This window comes from Phocoena phocoena, chromosome 10, assembly GCF_963924675.1.
Source record: "Phocoena phocoena chromosome 10, mPhoPho1.1, whole genome shotgun sequence".
Classification (NCBI taxonomy): domain Eukaryota; kingdom Metazoa; phylum Chordata; class Mammalia; order Artiodactyla; family Phocoenidae; genus Phocoena; species Phocoena phocoena.
This window is the reverse complement of record NC_089228.1, coordinates 98,448,475-98,469,796: the sequence shown is the minus strand read 5'-3', so window position 1 is coordinate 98,469,796 and position 21,322 is coordinate 98,448,475. Positions and strand designations below refer to the sequence as shown.

General features: G+C 37.5%; 1 protein-coding gene across 1 annotated transcript in view; it reads right to left on the bottom strand.

Moving 5' to 3' along the window:
* Positions 1 to 248: 248 nt before the first annotated feature.
* The window catches only part of LOC136129709 (uncharacterized), a gene marked incomplete at its 5' end in the record, with an annotated part of 268,536 nt that continues 247,462 nt past the window's right edge, over positions 249 to 21,322 (bottom strand). Inside the window, 2 exons of the mRNA XM_065886016.1 lie at positions 249 to 386; positions 12,267 to 12,476. Coding sequence (XP_065742088.1) covers positions 249 to 386; positions 12,267 to 12,476 — 348 coding nt within the window. The remainder of the gene's footprint in view (positions 387 to 12,266; positions 12,477 to 21,322) is intronic.

Genomic DNA, 21,322 nt, shown 5'->3' with positions numbered 1-21,322 from the left:
TTCTCTGAAAACATATTTGGGACAATTGTGACGTCCAGCTGTTGTTTCCAGTACTGGTTACTGACTTCTGGTAAAGGACATATTATAAGGCCGTAGATTGAAAAGGAAGTTGAACTTAGTCTTCTCACCGTGACTTGTGCACCACTGTGGACCTTTAAGAAAGCAGGAAGGAAGAAGCACTTCTAGGTTGAGGCACTCAGGTACAGCAATGAGTAAAATATTTAATCGGGGGAAAATGCCTTTTTGTTTTAATGGATTCTTTTCAGTCCTCTTGATTTAATATCTGAGGAGTCTTCCAGTGTACTGTCCATTTCACTTAGATGCTCCTGAATAGCCGTGACCACTTCATTGGGGATAAACTTTAAGCCACTGATATCACCAAACACCTGAAAAGTGGTGACAAAATGGCACATGTTAACTTACCACACTTCAAAGAAATATTTAGGCAGAATGAGCAAAACCTGTGATTTTTCCCAATTTTTCCCCTGAAAAAAAATGACAGCTTGGAAATGCCCTGAAATGCCATTATAGTTAACCTAATCCCACATTTTAACAGGAGTTTTCAATTTAAGTTTTATGGTTTGGTTCCATTTCTTTCTTCTTCTTTTTTTTTTTTTTTTACATCTTTATTGGAGTATCATTGCTTTACAATGGTGTGTTAGTTTCTGCTGTATAACAAAGTGAATCAGCTATACGTGTACATATATCTCCCGTTTCTTTCTGACTTTAACAGTAATTTAATAATACAGCAAAAATATAAATAAGCATTTGTATAATATTTAGTAATACAGAGCACAGAGTCATAATTAGCAAGTTAAACACATGTGAAAAGTGAATTATCCTAATCTTACAGAAACCAAAAAATGTCAAAACAAAACACAAGACTGGGATTTTCTTTTTTGCAATTAATAACTTTTGTGTGATGAAATGGATAGAAAACAAAACTATCAGGGGAAAACATAGGACAGCATTCCTTTTAGAAGGAACTCATTGTCCCAAGAGAAGCTTTCTGTGTATACAAGACTAATTATCTTTGAGCGTACAACTAGCAACCCTACCAACATCCTGTTTCACTTGTCTCACAAAGTTTGGGTTTATTTTGGGCTGTTTATAAGAATCATCAATTTCACTGACTTCATCTGGCTCTCCTATGTCTTGAAGGTATGTAACATTTCCAAGAATTCTGCTGAAGGACTGTTTTCCCCAGAACTTATAGTCTCTTGAACTGAAGGCCACTCCAATGAGAAAGGCAGGGACCCACATCTACATCTACTCTGGCAAACTGAATACATTTCTCTGGATAAGAAAGAGGACATCTACTGTAATTCATACTTATGTGGGTTAATAAAAAACGTTTCGTGATTAAGCAGAAATAGATATTTGACATATACAACTAAATAATGTTGAGAAAAATAGCTGTCTTTGGACACCTTGATTTCTCCTTTTGTTGAATCTTTCTTGTCAGGTTTTCTTAGAGTCCACTCCACCGTTACCTAAAATTGTGTCGTACTTTTCCATTATTGCTTCCCTGTCATTCTTCTTCTTCTTTTATTTTTATTAGAGTTTTTTTTTGGCTGTGCTATGAAACTTGCAGGATCTTAGTTCCCCGACCAGGGATGGAACCCAGGCCCTGGCAGTAAGAGAGCCGAATCTTAACCACTGGACCGCCAGGGAATTCTCTCCCGGTCATTGTCCTTAAACATCTCTCTTTTTTTTTGTAATTTCATGATACACCTTTCTTTGCTTTTCTTAGTATATGATCTTTTTAAAACCTAAGTTTATTGGGAAACATCCTATACCACAACAGAATTTTTTCAGTCTTCTTTCTTATCAAGACTATCTAAAAGTGTAACTCAGAGTTGCAATTCTAGAGCTTTGTCCATGCCTCCTGTGATACCTTACCATTTAGATCCTCACGTGGTGGAACATGCCAACTGTTCTTGAAATTTCTGAAATGCACCTTCCTAATATCAAGTGGGGTGGCATTCAGCCTCCACCAGAATTAAGAATTCCAGAATGACGAAGTCACTTTCCCCTAAGTTGTCCTGCCATTCACGATCTTTCTTTGTTATTGAGAATTTGAATCAGAATAACAACTTCAGTCGCCACTTTATCCTCTAGGAAATGGATTATTGGGATGTTTCCTTACTCAGTAGTATGTCTTTATTAACAGGAATTCCTTAAAATGTCCGTGTGGTGTGAGCAAGAAGGGACACGAGAGCAGGAGTGCTTTGATTTGCTCAGGATTCTAGGAACTTCCCCGGTTATCACCTGGACTAATTACCTGGAAGCATTTCTTTACCCTGATGCACAGGGCCATAGACTAACAGCATGTCGCCTTCTGGGATGAACTGGTTTTTTAAAAATCGCTCCTAAATTTTAAACTATTCCCCTTGTCCCCATCACAGCTGCCACCATAATGTGTCAAAAATGTACTTGCATAAAATGATCTGTACATCTATGTGAATATACATCAAATTAACAAATATACCTCAGCTTGACAGGTTTGGGAAAGAGGGAATAAAAATATAACTAGCTTTAATCATAATCGCTAACGAAACGTACTCGTCACTTCTTAGTTAATTGTTGTGCAAGACAATTCACTTTCCAATTACTCTATCTGTTTAGAGTCACATATTTCAAGTGATTTGTGCTAGAAGAATAAGCTCATAATATTATAATCATACTTATTTTATGAGTTTCACTGATTACTGGGAATAAACATTCCTAGAAAGTAAATATCGCAAACAACTAAAATCTCACAGCAAGCCTGTATTTAAATGTGCCGTGCTTTGAAAAGAAAACACAACCTAGTCTTGCATTTTCCAAAGGCAGAAAATGACAGTGAACTCTGATATCCATGTGACCTCATATTTCAAGCCTATCTCTTTAAGTTACAGAGAGCATAGTTTGTGTAGCTATAGCCAAAAAGGTTACCAAAACGTTGGGCAGACTTCCCATTCATTGCAGTGGTGGCTTTCTGTTTGTCCTCCTTTTCTGGAGGGCAATTTGGAGATATATATTTTTGTGTATAAGAAATATGCTCATAAGTATCTATCCTTTTAAATTCTCAGATTCTTTGGCCTAGTAATTCCACTGTCAGAATCTAGCTTTAAGAAATAATAAGGAACGTCAATGAAAATGGCCAAGAAAGAAACTCCAAAGTTTACCCATTCATAAAAGAAATTTTAAAACTGGTAAAAAAAAAAAAATAAAAACCTCTCACGATCAACTTCTTTTGGGGAAAACTAGATCCTGGCACACTATGTGGACGAGGCAAGAGCCACCGTGGACTTGGTTAGCCACTCATGTCCCCACCAGCACGGTGTTACAGATGTGCCTATCGCTAGGCACTGTGACCGGCAAAGGGTTTCTGCAGAGACAGACAAGGGTCTTTCATGCCGTGTGGATGTAGGGAGCTGGTGGTGAACAGAAACACCCATGGCCATGAAGTCAACAGATGTGAGCTCTTTCTGCCTTGTGCTTGAAGCAGGACGGGCCTTCTCTGGTATAAAGAAGTCCCTGGATTTCTTAGAAATTGTGTTAAAACAGGCCTTAAGAAAGAGATAGCTAATTGACTGCTAATAAGGGTAGATATACCCTCAAGTGTCTATTTCGAAAAACGGAGTTGACTTTATTTGCAGTCTATCTGGTAGAATGGGTCATACGCAGCTCCCCAAAACACACATTGATAAGGTTTTTCTTTTTTTCTTCTTATAGAATGTTTTCTCCCTCTAAGTTCATAATTACCTTATTTTTTTGTTGCTTTATTTTTAAAGTATATCTTTATTACTAATACTTCCCAAGCTAACAGATTATTTTTATTTTTTTTACATCTTTATTGGCGTATAATTGCTTTACAATGGTGTGTTACTTTCTGCTGTATAACAAAGTGAATCCGTTATACATATACGCGTGTCCCCATATCTCTTCCCTCTTGCGTCTCCCTCCCTCCCACCCCCCCCATCCCACCCCCATTGATAAGGTTTTAGTGAGAGGCCGTTATAAAGATGGTAAGGAGGCTGCGGAGGAGGAATCATAAAGCAGATACAACATTCGGACAGATTTTGTTTTAATTTGCCAACTTAACAGAGGACTCGCGTATGCATAGCACTGATTCACTGACAGCAATATTTGGAGGCCTAGTTAAACTCATTATGGCTCCATAGCGAAATAAATTTTTGCTTCAACAGAATTCAGATCTCTGTACCTGAACTACAGGAATCTAAACTAGAGGTAAAGAGTCTTAAAATTAGATTACAATTGTAGATTTCAAAAAAAAAAAAAAAAAATATATATATATATATATATAACTAGAAATAATATGACAGAGTAAATAATAGGTTGAATCAGCATTCGTTTAGAGAAAGGAAGTTTTGCATTTTGAAAAAGTAGAGCACAGATGTTAATTTCCTGAAACAGTTAAATAAGGGCTGACATTTGGATGAATTCTCTGGGATTTAGTGATGATGGCGTGTTGGCAGTGGTGGCCATGTTGATCACCACTGCTGTGAAAATAATAAGTCAAAGTACGCAGTCCTTTCATTTTTTCATATACTTTACTTGGTTGTAAAATAAAGAATAGTCAATGTTCTTAAGATTAAATATCTGAATATTGCTTCTGAAGGAGCAGCTGTCACCTTAAATCTAAAGTCTAGTTTGTTTACTGGCTGCGTTTTATATCCTTTTGAAAATGACACAAAATGGCTATGAAATCATCGTTAAGTATTCTACAGGGGAATATAAACGCCCTTTGGTTACGGTGCATGTATCTTTATACATAATTCCAGTTTATTTTCCCTGGAATTATGTTAAATATGTAAAAAGCCGTTTCTCATAAAGGTAAAAACGCTAGATGTTTCTGAGTTGTAATTTAGCATCAGAGTCAAGATTGTTTCAGAAAATAAGCTAGTGTTACTCTTTCATGCCTTTTAAGTGTCACTCGGCGTATACTATATGTGATTTTGCACATAAAATAAACTTATATGCTTTTATGTCAGTGTTTTATTAAATGTAAATGCAATTAAAATAATTTATAGGATACAAATATGTAAAAATAATTGACACTAAGCAACTGGTTTTTACATTGTTTAATCATATTATTATTAAATAATTATTTCAGGTCATTATAGAAGAGCTTGTTCCATAAACTGAAAAGGAAAAAACTACTTCTGTATCTATGGATTCTTAGAAGAAATTAATTCATTTGTAGATAGTTCTTAATATTGACACAATTACAAAATGCACCAAAATATTTTCATGGTATTTCTGTACATAAATAGAAGGAAAAATCATTATGTTTAGGGTTTTGTGGCTTATTTTGCCTTGTTCATGAGTGAATTATCTTTGACTTTTTAAGAAATCAGTGTTAGGCAGCCTTGTCAAATAGAATCGAGATAAAAATCACTGATTAGTAGTATCATGGCATATTCTGAAATGCTCAAGCACTGACTGTTGGATGCATGGCTTTAAAATATATTTCAAATAAAAGGTACAAACTTCCAGTTATAAGATAAATAAATACTAGAGAGAAAACGTAGAGCACGATGACTGTAGTTAACACTGCTGTGTGACATACAAGAAAGTTGTTAAGAGAGTAGATCCTAAGAGCTCTCATCACAAAGAGAATTTTGTTATTTTCATTTTATTGTATCTGTATGAGATGATGAACATTGAACCTATTACGTTAATGTTTTTATACCTTAAGTTTATGCAGTGATGTATGTCAATCATTCCTTAATAAAACCGGGAAAAAATAGATATATTTATAAAGCAAAAAACTCAAAATTTTTCCAAGTTTATAGTAACTTAAGATTAAGAAATAAAAAGAAGCATAAAAATATTTTTCACATTTAGAGGGTCACCTTTCAAGTTATGGTTTCCAAATTCCAATTCAATAAGAAAAAAATATACAGAAGTAAAAGTGAACATATTTTTACTCAGCGTAAAACATTCATTCTTTATTGACTGTGTGATAAAGATTTAATTTTTCACCTCTATAATTTTTATATTAGATATTTAACCATATGTTTCAGTTAGCATATCAAGGCTTATTTTTTAAACTGCTTCTTTATACTTAATATACCTTTTAAAACATTTCGTATGACTTAGAATCCCAAGAAATTTTTCTTCTCCAATATATCCTATGAATACGTATTATTTCTGATAGACATATAAATGCAATAATAGAACAAATCTTTTCTACAGCTTTCATAAGTTCAATTATTTGGAGAGTCAAAGGAAATCTAAGATGCTGAAAATTATTTTATGAGTAAATACTTTCAAAAATATGTATGTGATTATTCTTTTTCTTATATATGCAAATAAAAAAATATGGTCTATAAAAACAGGAACAACCAGTGAATAATTGTCTCAACTTATGAGTACAGATGAAGTATGGAGAAATTTAATATTTACAAGATTGAACAAAAGAAGTTATTTTAGAAAGGACCTGCAGTAACTTTAAAATGTTTTTTAAAATCACATCTTAATACGTAATAAGTACAATCAAAGTAGTTCTTCATGATTTTCTAAAGAAACCAAACATAGTTTTACTAAAATTAATTTAGTCACTAACAGTTATTTTTTGACCCATGAAAATAGGTCAAATAAGAAAATAGCTTTTTAGAAGTAAATAGCACATTTTCTGAAAATGTGTCTGAAATCTGTTGTATTTATTTTAAAATTATAGTGTGCTAATTTTTTTAAAAACTATGCTATTTTCCTCTTACAGGTTGCCAATTATATATATAAATAATAAAGTAAGCCTGCCGTGAGAACCATCTAGCTTAGTTTTGTGAAAAGCAAACCATGTCATAGCAAGTCACACTGACCTAATTATTACAGACAAATAAAATCACTTATTTTGACACATACATATGGGAATAATAATTTTGTCAAGTAATTTTAAAATAGAGATAAATCCCTGTAATATACTCAATATATATTTAAGTGATTAGTAAATGTGTCTATTTTAAGACTTTTCATGGTAGTATGATAGGAGAATGTCTTATAAGTGCCATTATATTCTAATATTAGCCTGAAAATTGAATTCTTCTTTGCCTTTGCATTCTTTTTTTAATATGTTGTTTAAAATGGGGTCTGTGTTTTAGATACGACAGAATGATGTCCCTCTACAGTTTACTGCAACAGTCCATCATTCTTCGGGAAAAGAGGTGGCAAAATAATACCAGGAACTTATTTTTTAAAAATCAATTGAAGTGACAGCTGTTAAGTTTGAACTTGAAAACCAAAAATAAAACACAATCCTGTCCTTGACATTTTTAGCAATATTTTATGCAAAGCCATAAGTACTGCTATTACTACTTCATGTTAATGTATATTTTCAATAGTGTCATGTAAGCAATTGTGCCCCAAATGTGCCCCAAAGATTTACTGCACCTTCTCATGCAGGTGTTGTGCACAAAATATAAAGTTTTCTAAACTTGGGAAATGAAAACGGGACTTTCTTCTGTTTGCAAAAATGAGTTAATTTTAATATTTTCTTTAGGCCAGTGTAAAACTACGCACAATGAGAAACACAGGGATGGCTTTGCCCCTTCCCATGAACAATGAGTTTCAACAAATGGAAAAACTGGATGGAGGAATTCCCAACAATTTACATGTTTAATGAATAACTTCTGTAGACCCAGAGTTTTCAGTATTTTCCTATTGATTTCCCTTCCACATTTTTGTGTATTTCTCTCTCTCTCTCAAACACACACACAGCAAATTAGTCATTGTAACAGATGGATATGGGAATTTCCAATAACAATAAATAGTCTTTTCTGGAAGATGTTACAATAGAAGAGTTAAAACTGAAAACTCTCAGTTATTTGTATTCTGTTTTTGCCGTGCAAGTCATTGATTCAAGGATAGAATACGATTCTTCCCTCCATTTACTCAAAGCTTCATGCAAGCTTGCAAGATAAAGCTTCTCTGCTGCCTTCTCGCTGAGGGTCATACAAGTGAGGGTCGGCCCCTCTACACCTGCTCTCCCCACCGGTGGTCACTCAATTCCATGAGTGAGAGAAGAATCCGGAGTTGCATCAAACCCGTCTAATCATAAATTGTGGTTCCGTGTTTTGTTTTCACCTTTCTTCTCCTGCTGCTTTTTCTATCAGCAGAGCACTTAATAAAATCACTAATTGGTTAATCTGTTATTTAGGCAAGTATTAATATTCTCATTTTGCAGACAAGGAATCAGGCCTCCTGCTGTGTATCTCCTGGCACTGGGTAAGGAGCTCTTCAGATGGGAGATTCAAAGTAGGTGAGCCTGTCCTCCTGAGGTTGAGAGATTCGCCGGAAGCCGCTCGGCAGGGCCTCACAGAGACTCTGTTAGATCGCTGAGCTCCTGACTCCCATTCCTCTGCTCAGACCACCAGGCGACACCGCCTCTAATGACAGAGAAACCCTTTTCCCATTCCGCCCCAACGAATGCTCCAAGGGCTTTCTTAATTGCGATGGATACCCTGGGATCGGGAAGCTTATTTGTGATTTGATGAGTCTGCACCAGTCTTGCCTGGGTTTCTAGGTTTTGTGGCACTAAAAACTTTAGAAAAACTTTGTACTTAAAAAGAAAAAAAGAAAAAAACCTCAAGCTACGGAATGGAGACAAAGCATTACAGGTACGCACTACTGTATATAAAATAGATAACCAACAAGGACCTACTGTACAGCACAGGGGAACTCTACTCGATATTTTGTAATAAACTATATGGGAAAAGAATCTGAAAAAGAATAGATATGTGTACGTATATATATATAACTGAATCACTGCTGTACATGAAATTAACACGATATACTGTAAATCAACTATACTTCAATATAAAGTTAATTCATGAATTAATTTAAAAAGTATTCCTCTGCGGAGAGTCCATGGCATTGCCCAGCCTCAGAGGGGTTGACAAAAAGATAATTCAAGAGAGGCCCTCACCTCCTGACAGACCAATGACCATCTCGGACAAGCGTGGAGGGGATTTTATTTTTTAAGTTAAATACGTAGAACACTGTAAGATCTGTGTCATCTTCGTCACGGGCCCAGATGAAAAAAAGTGGTGAACATAATAAATCCATAGGAAAGATAGTTTGTAATAATATAACTTCTATTTCAACCTGATGGAATCTGACCTTTTCAGTGCAGAAATCATACTGTTCCAAAAACCATGGCTTTTCACAAAAAAATGAAAAACTTGAAGATAACGTGCTTCGAAACTCAAATTGCTAAGGTTTTCTTGAGAAAAAAAAAGAAGGAAAAGGTTAACATGTGACCTATCTTTCATATCAGAATTAGGAGAGACTTAGAAATCACTGTCGTCACAAGCTGGAGCTGTGTTAGTTGCAGAAGGAGCTCAGAACACGAGGTACTCTATTTTACAACCACCCTAAAACTTCTGAGAATAGAGTTCAGGTTATAAAGGTGAAGCAAAAGTTCACCCATTTTTGTTTCATGTTTGTTGCCAGATCTAATTTGTAAATATTAAATTAGGTCTAGAGGCAGCTACCTGTTTCTTCCCCTATCAGAATAGCCCATCAAAATACAGCATGGATCTTACAGGTATCTCTAGACGGATCTGAGTCATTTCCTAAGCATAGGTGCCCTCAATTCGCATAATATGGGCGTTAGTGGAAAAGGTCTCATGGTACATAATTAACCATCAAGTAGCATAATTTGACATCCAGAAATTCAAGGCAACTTAATAGATTTCCCTGAGCAACAGCTTTGTGTCTAGTACAGAGACAGGGACTTCAAAGGTAGGAGTTAACTTTAATCCAAGTAGGTGACTACTTAGAAACTACAATTTTCAAAGTTTAATAGATGTTTCTTCAGTCCGGAAAGTATAATCTATCTAGGTGCTGGTGTTGGAAATTTCTTTACCATGCATACATCTTTGGGAAAGATAATACATGAATTTCACTTCTCACTGAAGCTGCAAAAGACCATTCCAATTTCAGATTTTATAGCTCAGAAAGCCAGTGATAGATCAGATTGTGCCCGTTAGGGGTCAGGAGAGATATAAAAGAAAGTAGTAGGAAGATTGTTGAATAGGCTGAAAGAAAACCTGCCTAGTCTTCAGTATGCTCTGGGACTGGGATGATTTGACGGTTCCTGTCCTCTGGGACACACAATTTAATACTGGAAACAAGTTTAGAAAGGCTGACGAATAAAACCTAGTACTCCTAAAAAAATGTCAGAGAAGGTGCAAAGAGGCTAGGTCCCTTCAAAATGGATTTCATAGAGGACAAAGCAGGTAACATAAAGCACAAAGAATTAAGTGGGTAGGCTTTAGACTCGAACTGCAGAGGGAGTGGGACCCTGTGCCTTTGCTGAGATCTGAGAAAAGGGGGAATGCTGGTTTAGTATTTGTTAGCATCTCTGTTGGGAACAGGCTTAGCGGGGTCCAGCCACACTTCCACCATCATATAATCCAAGAGTGTGGAAAACACAGGCAACCAAAACCAGATGGGTCAATAACACCTCCTGCCCCACCTCTCAATCCTTCTAGAACCTACTTTATTTAATTTGTAGCATAACGTTACTACGTTTGAAAAAATGTTGAATTTAATTGTGCATGATCCACAATACTTTGAACTGTTTGCCGTGTGCCCTTTTTAAAAAGAACTAAAATATATTGCCAATGCTCTCTCATTCATCTGTCCCAAATACCTGTGAGGCAGGTAGTATGAGTATTTATAACCCAGTTTTACAGATAAGGATATAGGCAGAGGAGTGGGAAATGACTAAACCAAGGTCCTAGCGCACATGCAGGAGCGAGTGAATTAAAGCCCTGATGATTGCTTTGCTCATGAGAACAGGTCACCTTGAACCTCAGCTTCCCAGTCGGACCCAAGGACTACAAGCTACAAGATGTTTTGCAGCAGAAGGGCAGATATCCCTGGCATCCTGGCTTCTCCAGTTTGTTCAGCTCATGGTGTGCATACATCTTTATGCACACGCTTGCGTAAATTAAAAAAAAAATTAAGCCCTGGCAGTTTTGTCTCACAAAGAGGTTTCTAAAGCAGATGTTGCCAAAGTCTGAAAAAGATCATACACAGAAGTGCCAATACCAGCCCGGGACCCAAGCCCGCAAAGAATTATGTGGGATATAGTTCTCATCCACCTACCTGCTGCCTTGCTACAATATACACAATCCCCTCTTATATCAGGGAAAAGGGAGGTGAAATGATGGGGACCCTTGTCTAGCACATCTCTGTTTCTCTGAGTAGAGAGCCCACGAGAATCACTCAAGTACCAGACTCCATCATGGGCTGGTTTTGTAAAAAGGGGAAGCACCCTATCTGCAAGGCGGAGCTCTAAACAATTAAAAATTTCTTCAAGGTTGTATTCAAAGGGACTTCTATGAAGACACACTTTCATCAACTTCATAACAGAAACAGCCATAGCTAAATTCCACAGGGAAAGTGTGATGCGAACAGAAAGGTTCTTACTCTGAAAATTCTTAACAACGGGGTACCGTGCCACTGCAAAGTGAGTTTCATGCCACCAAGACCAGGGAATCTGTGACACACATCTGAATTCTCCTTCTCCTCCATCCTTCATTCTCTCCAAATAAAGGGAAATAACACTCTTTCTGACTTCATTATTCAACAGCAATTCTGACGCTAATGGGAGCCTCAGGTTTCAACATGCCCTGAAGTTTGGATTCTGAGACTTTGAGGCAATGTAAGAGATGTTTTTTGACAAACTCAGCCCACCTAAAGACTTTGACATTTTAGGAGGAAACATGTCTTTAGGATCTTTGCCAAATACTACTCTAAAAAGTTTTTAAAGATTTAGGGAATGGAGGCTTTCCTTTATTTTTTTAAGATTTGTCTCATGGAAGAAATATGAAATTGCACCATCTCATTCATTTTGTGTGAGATCATCTAAGCAAAGAGCTGTGTACTTTCCTGTGGCATCGAAGTATCTATGGACTGAGATATTTCTTCTTCATCAATCTGCTGATGTTTCCAAATATTGACTGAGTCAAAGTTATTGCAGGCAGAATCCTGAATTATTTCACGCGATTTTTTTCCTGCCTTTCTTCCGATAGCTCAGAAACATTTTTTTTTCTTACGCGGTACTTTCGTTTCTTTAGGAAAACACTAAAATACATCTTCACGTCCTCTATGGTACTAGAAGCATCAGTTATGATATGTTTGCAAAGTAGTTTTGAAGCCTTTTAAATCAAGTATAAACACACTCACATTCACGCACTACACGACATACACAGCATTTGCATTAAAATATTTTCATATATACTCACCTCAATGATGGCACCACTAGAGAGCCTAAGAAAATGGCGGTACAGCTCTTGGAACCCACTGGGATAAACAGTGTACACTGCTATATGAGAAGTAACATCTCCTGGACCAAGTGCAGACACAGAAGTTTCATTTTGCTGTTGGAGGTCACAGCTGGAGATGCTGGACTGGACGTCGCCATGGCTTTTCCAGATATAATCATACACTGCCACCTAGTGAGACACAGAGGCCCCCCACCCCACCCCCCAGCCCCAGAAAAGAAGAGAAAAAAATTAATTAACTTCTGGCAAGAGCATAACCAATTTTAAATGATTCTGCAATAAATCTGAAAGTCTCTGCCATCTGCAGTGCCTGTACTCCATTCCATGCATATTTTTATGACATATATCTAAATAGTGAAGGAAGACAAATCCCCGGTGTGTGCTCCGAAAAGTTAATTCTACACAGATGAAGCTGTAATTGGCTCCCATATTAACCCAGAGTAGGAAGATCAAGCAGGCTGCGGCAATGACAGTGTTGATTAAAAAAAAAATGCTTACGAATGGTTTTATGAATGAGTGTTTGTGCTTTCCCATCCAAAATAAATCTCTGCTCTGTTTTGCTTCTTTGCCGTATGCTAGGTGCTAAGTCTCTGGCAACACCAAAACAGGGGGCAAGATAAATTAAAGATACATTTTACCGAAGTGCACAGGGCAGGATTTTTGCATACTTTATGTGTTTACCTATTATTTTTTCTTTGTGACGATTCCATTGTTTAATACAACACACCTTGTGGGGACTTCAGTAACATTAATTGAAATATGAATGAGTTCAAAAAACACTGTTCTATTGCTGGTCTAAAATATTGGCAGTGAAAGATTAGATTATACCGCTGTAAAGATTTTTTGAGGCTGATAAACCTTCTAGTCTCCAGATATCTTTGTGATCTTTTCCTGCAACAGCTGAGCTACAGAAATGCTTTCTAAAATTTTCAGTTTCCATATTCACATACTCCAGTCATTTCAGAGGTAAATAAAGGAAAGTATTCAATTGATTTCTTTCTTCACTGGCTCTTTCTGAGTCAGGAGGCATTTATCTATTGTGGCAGAAAGTCCATGTCAAACACATTCTCCAAAGTTAACTCCTTCTAAGATAATTTACAAGTACGTTGAATCCTCAATAATATGGAAAGTTTAAATAATGTGATAGAAAGTTCTGGCCAATTATTATTTAATTCAAGACTATAATTGACAATAAACTTTCAAGATTCTAGCTAGTGATTTTTTTTTTCTTTGAAAATAAAAGGTAAGATTAAAATCTGGATGAACAGGTAAAGAAGCGATAAATGTCTTGAAATAGCTTGAATGAGAGAAAAGATTAAAGTTGGATACAATTAAAAACAGACATGGGGCTTCCCTGGTGGCGCAGTGGTTGAGAGTCCGCCTGCCGATGCAGGGGACGCGGGTTCGTGCCCCGGTCCGGGAGGATCCCACATGCCGCAGAGCGGCTGGGCCCGTGAGCCATGGCCGCTGAGCCTGCGCGTCCCGAGCCTGTGCTCTGCAACGGGAGAGGCCACAGCAGTGAGAGGCCCGCGTACCGCAAAAAAAAAAAAAAAAAAACAAAAGTAGGTGATGAGACCCTGCCTTTGGGCAGTGACAGTTGGACTGGAGACAGAGTCAATGATTTCTTTTTCTGAGATAGAATCATCAGAGTTTGGTTGCTAGCTAGATGTGAGCTTTGAGTGACAGAGACACCTCAAGGTGACAACAGGTGCAAGACCCCACTGGACAGGGATGCCACTGCAGTGAGTCCATAGCAAGCAGGCAGGACAGGTTTGAAGACCGCACTGACTACATCTAAAGAGAATTTGTTAAGCTATGTCAAAACGGTGGGAGCAACGATGGGGACATGAATCCATTTATATAATTAATTTTTAATCTGCATGATCGCCTCGTGAGGCTGTTTAGCAACACCACAACAACCTCAGGTAAAATCGGGAGGTGGACGATGGCAGGCTGCTCCTTCGGGCCCCTCAAGCAGTCTGTGCTTGGAGCCAGGATCAGAACTGAAGGCTCCTGGCTGCACACGCAGCTCCAGCCCAGGTATTACACATGTCTCTGATGTCTCCCAGCCTTTGGATGTAAAGGGATAAACTTCAGGCAAAGCAGAGCAAAAGAAATGAGATGAGAATAAGCGTGCCATGTCCTGGAGAGCCATGGGGTTTCCGCTCATTCTACGAAGTGTTTGGTGGGGTGAAAGGTAGCTGGGAGCCTTGGTGGATGGGAGCCTCTCAGTCTTGGAAATTCAGTATAAAACAAACCCATCTTGCAGCCCTGGACACCTGCAAGCTAAAGGACTATGAAGATGTCTCCATTTGTCTGAAAAGGAGTAATTCTTGCTTTGGAAGATGGTTCCTTTTAGGAGGTAAGTGACCTTGAAAATGTGGGCAGTAAACTATGCAGAGTAGATTTTTAGAAATAATTCTTATTTTCTTTGATATGCATGTCCTTCTTCCTCTCCTTTTCAACCATCTCTAATCTGAGGAAAGAGAGGAGTGAATTGCCTTCTACCCAGCGGCATCCTTGACTGACCAGGGTCTAGGAAGAAAAGGGGTGGGTAGGCTAGAAAGCAAGTCAGCATTATTGAGTGGCAGGTCTGAAGGTAGGCAGTTCACACACACACACACACACACACGCACACACACACGCACGCACGCACGCACACGCACGCTTTTTGTTTGTTTGTTTATGTTGCAACCCTGTCAGGTTGGTATTACTATTCCCATTTTATAGACAAGGAAACTGAGGCTTGGAAATGTTAAATAACTTGCCCAAAGACATAGTTATATGATTATATTATTTACTAATAAATAATCCTACTCCTCTACCTCCGATTTCCCCACAAGCTTTTCTTACTCTCCTCCCTGGTGATTTAGGAACAAGAAATCAGAGTAGCTCCCTTGCCCCTTCCCTCTCATTTTTTTATATCCAGGCCATCCCTAGGAAGCACCCACATCCTCTGCCGGTCCATAGTCAAGTTTTAACAAGAGCAGGCCTCTTCCGAGAACGACTTTGCCTTCCAGCTCCTTCCTTATGGGGTGATGAGTTAAGCCCACTTGGCTGCTAATCTAATGACACATCGTCCAAACAGCTTTACTAGTCATGAGGCTGATATTTTTATTTCGTTTAGTCTGGTTCCTATGTTTACTTAATTTTTCTCAAATCACTCAGGTGGGGCAAAGAGGCATATATATCACAGCAGCACCTTGAGACCCCAGAAGTAATCAGGCAGCTCTGATATTTGAACCCAAATTGGTCTGACTCTAAAGCCAATGTACTTTTTTTTTTTTTTAAGATTTTTCGATGTGGACCATTTTTAAAGCCTTTATTGAATTTGTTACAATATTGTTTCTGTTTTATGTTTCATTTTTTTGGCCCCAAGGCATGTGGGATCTTAGCTCCCCGACCAGGGATCGCACCCACACCCCCTGCATTGGAAGGCGAAGTCTTAACCACTGGACCGCCAAGCAAGTCCCAAAAGCCAATGTACTTGTGATTGCACCACACGGTAATGTGTGTGATCACATTGTACACTACTATCTTCGTGTGTTAGCGTGTGGCTGCAGAAGGCTGAATTTTCCCTCTGTGAAGTGCTCACGAGAAAGAATCTACGGGAAGATTCTTCTGTCCTTGGCCTGTGCGGGAACCTTGCAAGCATCCTTCTCAACTCAAAAGGGGTACAGTGTCATTTGTCATAGAAAACCAAAATAGAGGCCGCATCTAAATTACTGCAGCCATTTAGTTCTATTAATATCCCATGGAATGTTCTCAATCTTCTTTGAACTGGAGATTAACTAGAAAAAATACTGATGTTTTTCTCCCCTTTTTTTTTGGACCATAAAGTTCTAATAGTAAAGCAGTTGTGGTCATTTTCCAGAATTTCTAGCTAGCAGTCCTTAAGATAAGATAATCAAACACCTGTCCACAAGGCATGTGGACCAAGTTAAACCCTATTATTTGTGCTTTATGAGTACACACCTTTTGGCAAAGGAAAAGGAAGAGTGACCCATAAAACCTCACTAGAAATGGTTAAGAATCTGCACCAGATGTTCACCCTTAAGAGAATATTTTCAGTTACCTGCTGATCTAGGGAAGGTTCTCCCATTGGCCACGAACACATCCCACCCTCCGGGTAATTGCTTTGTATTCTGACTTACAACCAAAGACAGCCTGAAGCAATTGGGGATGCTTAGCTTTGAAACCTTCTTAAAATCCTCCCTAGGGTTAAGAAAGTAGGGCAAGGTAAAAAAAAAAAAAGAAAAGAAAAAAGAAAAAAAGAAGCAGAACATGGATGTTTTATAACAGGAACTAAGCCTGAAGAGAGGTAGATCAGAGGATGGACGCAAAGGTGAGATGTGATGAAGAAATCACTATTTGATTTTTCTTAAGTCCTTTGGCTCATTTCTAAATAATCTAAGTGGGTGGACATAATTCTCTGCAACTCTGTTCTCCTGACTTTTAACTCTATTTCTTTAAAACTAGTTGTTGAGTAACAAGCTCCTCAGCAAACCGGCCTGATATTTGATCACCAAACTAAATGTTCACCTGTAAGATTTCCCGTTTAATTTTATTTCAGGCCATCTGCATAGAGGAAGGGAAAGTGTTGTTCAGGCAAATACCAGACAACCTAGACATTCTTGCCTAAAGTAGGAGAGAGATAAAAAGAAGGAAGCAGGACGTGATTTTTCTAGAAAGTGCATTTTCTAAAGATGCCTTTGCCTTCCATTTCCTAATGAGTAACGGTTAAACTACTTGGCAGCCTAAGTAATATCCATGGAAAATTGGAGTTCACTAAGTATTTCTGCAAAATGACAGGCCAGTAGACGCTTACTGTGCCCTACAGAATGTGAAGTTAGCTCCACAAGTGAAGTCTCCTGTCATCTGAAATCTCTCTCATTAAACCAATCAAATCTGTCCCTTCATTTCCATGAGAGCCCAGGGTAAGTTAACAAATCTTTTGAGACAGGTGAGTCGAGAGACTACATATGGGGCAAATCTGAGGAGCTTAGCTGACCTGGGTCTGGAGGCACAACAGCACAGAAGAACCCACCGAATGCCAGACCCGCAAACAGGAATTCTTAAATGAGATTCATCGTTCAGAAGAAAAACAAGTTAAGGGCGCTAATTCAATGGTAGTCAAACAGGCCGGAACAGGTTCAAATGCTGCATGCTTCACAACAGAGCTTAAATAAGTCAGGACTATGCGGCTCTTAACTGCATTATAATAGTTCAGCATAAAATTAGGTCTAATGTGAGTGTCCTTCTAGTGGATTTGTTTATGTTATTATAATTACACAGTGGTACATAGATTTACTGCATACATACATTTTTTTAACAGCTCTTGGGTGGATTTCTTTTCTTTCCTCACTCGAATTTGCACTTTATTTCCAAGTGTGGAAAGTCTGCAAGGGGGAACCAGGGTCAGAAAATTAGGTCATACTGGTGACCCAACTAGTCTCCTGTGTATTTGAAGCTCAGAACTCCAAATAAGTTGTGCGTTGCTGATCGTGATTTTATTCACCGGCTCTTTAGGAGAGAACACGTCGTTAAAAAAACTGGGTCTCGGTAAAATGGGCACCTTACCCATAAATGCTGTGTTTTGTCTTAGAAAACAATGCCTTCCTTTAGGATTAATGAATGCAAAGGTATGACTAAGATTGTGTCTGTAGTTCTACAATATCACATATTCCAGTGTAAATTTTTAAAAAGTCAAAATTTCAAAGATTTGTGTCTAGTACAAAATTGTAACTCCTCTCCCCAGGAAAGAAAAGACACAGCAGGAGTTGGTTTCCCAAATAGTAAAAATGGAGCCTCTTCCCTGACCTATCCATAGTTTCTACTTTTTGGTCAAAGAATAGCCGGCTCACATAAGAATCTAACCTATGACCTTGACTTAGATATGAAAACCTTGGATAACCTCAGAAGTTTTGGAAGCATGTACATATTTGATAGTGTTTTCAATTTTCCTCTAGATATTTTTATTTTCATGGCAGCCTATGTATATCAGCAATTCTGCACAATTCTTCATTTTGTGTGTTGCCTTGAAATAAAAGGGCAAAAAATTAATAGAAGATTACCAACAGATAAATTAGTCAAGTAGAACGATTATGCCTTGATGTTTTTTTCTTTAACGTAGCCATTAGGAGTATAGGACAAGCACTTAAGTAAATTTGAACCAGTTTGAAGAAAGGTAATAAAATGTTATGTTGCCAAAAAGCCATACTTCCAAACAAAATTACCTGTGCTTAGTTCAGATAGAAACAATGCCATTTGGGGGAAGCTAATATATAGCCATATGTGTTTGTATACACATTATAGAGTGTTTTGTTATCTTGAATATCTCTAATTTTGGTAACCTCAACAGCTTGTATCTGTTACCAGAAATGTGTGTTTTTCATATCACCACTGCACAATTCTTAAGAAACATAATAGGAAACCGCAAAGAACTTGACTTCTGGTTATGACACTTTTCAAAGCTCCTGGCAATAGCAATAAATGCAAGAAAAAGATGTAGGTTATTTTATGTAAGTAGAAAGTCACAGGTCTTTAGCTGTATCCCCGAGGTTTTCGCTTGTGGACATGTATGCACACGTTAATACTATTAGCAATGCAGCTACATATGAACAAGCTATGGATATGTTTCAGAGTAAGTGGAAGCATAGAGCACCCTGCCTCTGCCACTCCCTGTCTTGTCACCCTGCCTGGGAAGCACGGGCTACCCACATGAAGAGTGGACCACGAGGGTGAAACATTCCACCACACATCTGAGATGACAGAAAGGAAAAAGGTAAGGGAGAAAACAAGACTTCTCTGCTCTAGCCACCCACTGCTCCTTGAGATAAGTCCTACAGGTGGTGAATTCATTGTTTAAATGTAAAATAGTCATAATGACGTGGCCAGCAGTATTTTCCACTTATATACTCCACTCTATACACACACACACAAAATTTTAATTTTAAAGTCAGATTGTGTAACATGTAGAAATCAAGACCAGAGAATTTCACAATATACTCAGATTTTTAAAAGAGCCTCTTTTCTTCTCCTGAATTCCAGAAAGAAAGAAAAGAAAAAAAACAATAAAACACCATGAATTTGGAGGTTATCTATCTATTTGCTCTAATATTTTAGTTCCTGGTCCGACAGAACTGAAGAAAAATAATTGGACTGACTTAGTTCAGACAAGTTTTAGTCCAATTATCAGAAGGAAAGAAATCTGACTACATTTTTTTTTCCTTTACAGGTAGTGGGCTTGCAATGTGGTGCATAGCTCTGGCTAAAGTCTACTCAAATCCATTAAAGCCAGTAAGCCACTAAATCACTAGTAAAATGAACTTCAAATGTCTACCAATATAAAGATCACTTGAACTTTTAAAAAAAAATTTATTCAGCCACACCTCTACTTCTGCTTTGATGTGAAAGGCAGTGAAGCAGAAGACGTTTCCTTTCTGTCAGAGAAGTTTTCATCTAAAAGTCACCACCATGCTGGTGACTAATACTTGGTTCTTAGCTCATCCTTTGCTTTAATTTTCTCTAATGATAGAGAAATAACAAAGTGTAAGACAAGCAGAAAATTGGGGAGGGGGGATGGTTGTCTTTATGTGTATGTATGTGTGTTTGTGTTTGACCTTACTTTCAGGATAAATTACCCCAAAACTCTGTTGCCCAAATATTTTTGTGTTACCTAAAATGAACAATACTATATGAATTGTAATGTCTTTACACGCTAAACAAATTTATTCCAAAAACTAAGTTAAGTTGTATAAATTGGCTGAAAACCTAAGAAGGAGAATTGATAACAGCAAAAGTGAACTTACAAACATCGAGCATGGCCCTACGCGAGCTTTCGCAATGGAACTTGCGTGAATCTTCCCAGCCACCGCCACCTATTGGGCTCACTCCCTTCCTTTAAGGTACTACTCAAGTGTCACCTTAACTATGGGGTCTTTCTTGACCCTCTAATGTGGAATAGTATCTCCACCCTTAGCCATACCCTGTGCCTTATTTTCATGGTAACACTATAAGTGTTACTTCCAACCCTACACACTGTATATTTCCTTGTTTGTGTCTGTCTTTCTGCACACAAATGTAAGCTTCATAAGGACAGGGAATAGGGTCTGACTCATAAGAGGCACTAAATGGATATTTGTTGAAAGAATAACTAAATGAATTATGTGATTTAAATGGACTCAATATCAAGGAATAGATGTATATGTATAACTGAATCACTTTGCTGTACACCTGAAACTAACACAACATTGTTAATCAACTATACTCCAATATAAAATTAAAAGTTTAAAAAAAATTAAAAATAGATAAATAAATACAAATTTTAAAAAATAAATGGATTCAATATTGAAGGCAATCTGGGTTTGGTTTTGTTTTGTTTTTGTCACATGTATCTTTGAAGCTACTGAAATTGATTCATTTTTGCCAACTGCAAAATTGATGTGTGAGACAACTGCTCTTCTGTGTCAGTTTTCTAACAACATAAGGCCATTCCTTCAGAAGCATCAGGGAGGTGAACTCTCCACCAACTTTTCACAATGCAAGTTTGAACTCCCTATTTCTTAATTTACTAAGTTTGTTCAGCTGCTATCTTATCATGTCACTCCACCCACAAGCCAAAGATTGCCCATGTCATAACTCTCCTGGAATAATACCCCTTTACACACATATAAAACCTTTACTCCAGGAGTTACAATGCATTATACAATAATTAAGTGCCTCACTAAACAGCCCTACAAGTAAGAAAGTATTATTTTGACTTTATAGATGATAAATGTGAAATAAAGGAAATAAAAATTACATCCCTACCTTTTATAAGAGTACTGAAGAGACAAGGAAAGATGAACTAAGTCCAAGTCCGTCTTCAGGCAAAGAGTTGATAGGGTTGTTAATGGTTTAATGGCAAAAAAAAGATTATATTTAATTTAATACCTCCCTCTTATAGGAGCAGGGATTGTCTCCTGGTTATTTTTCAAGACTATAAAAAAATCAGTATGTATCATTTGTGCTTTAAA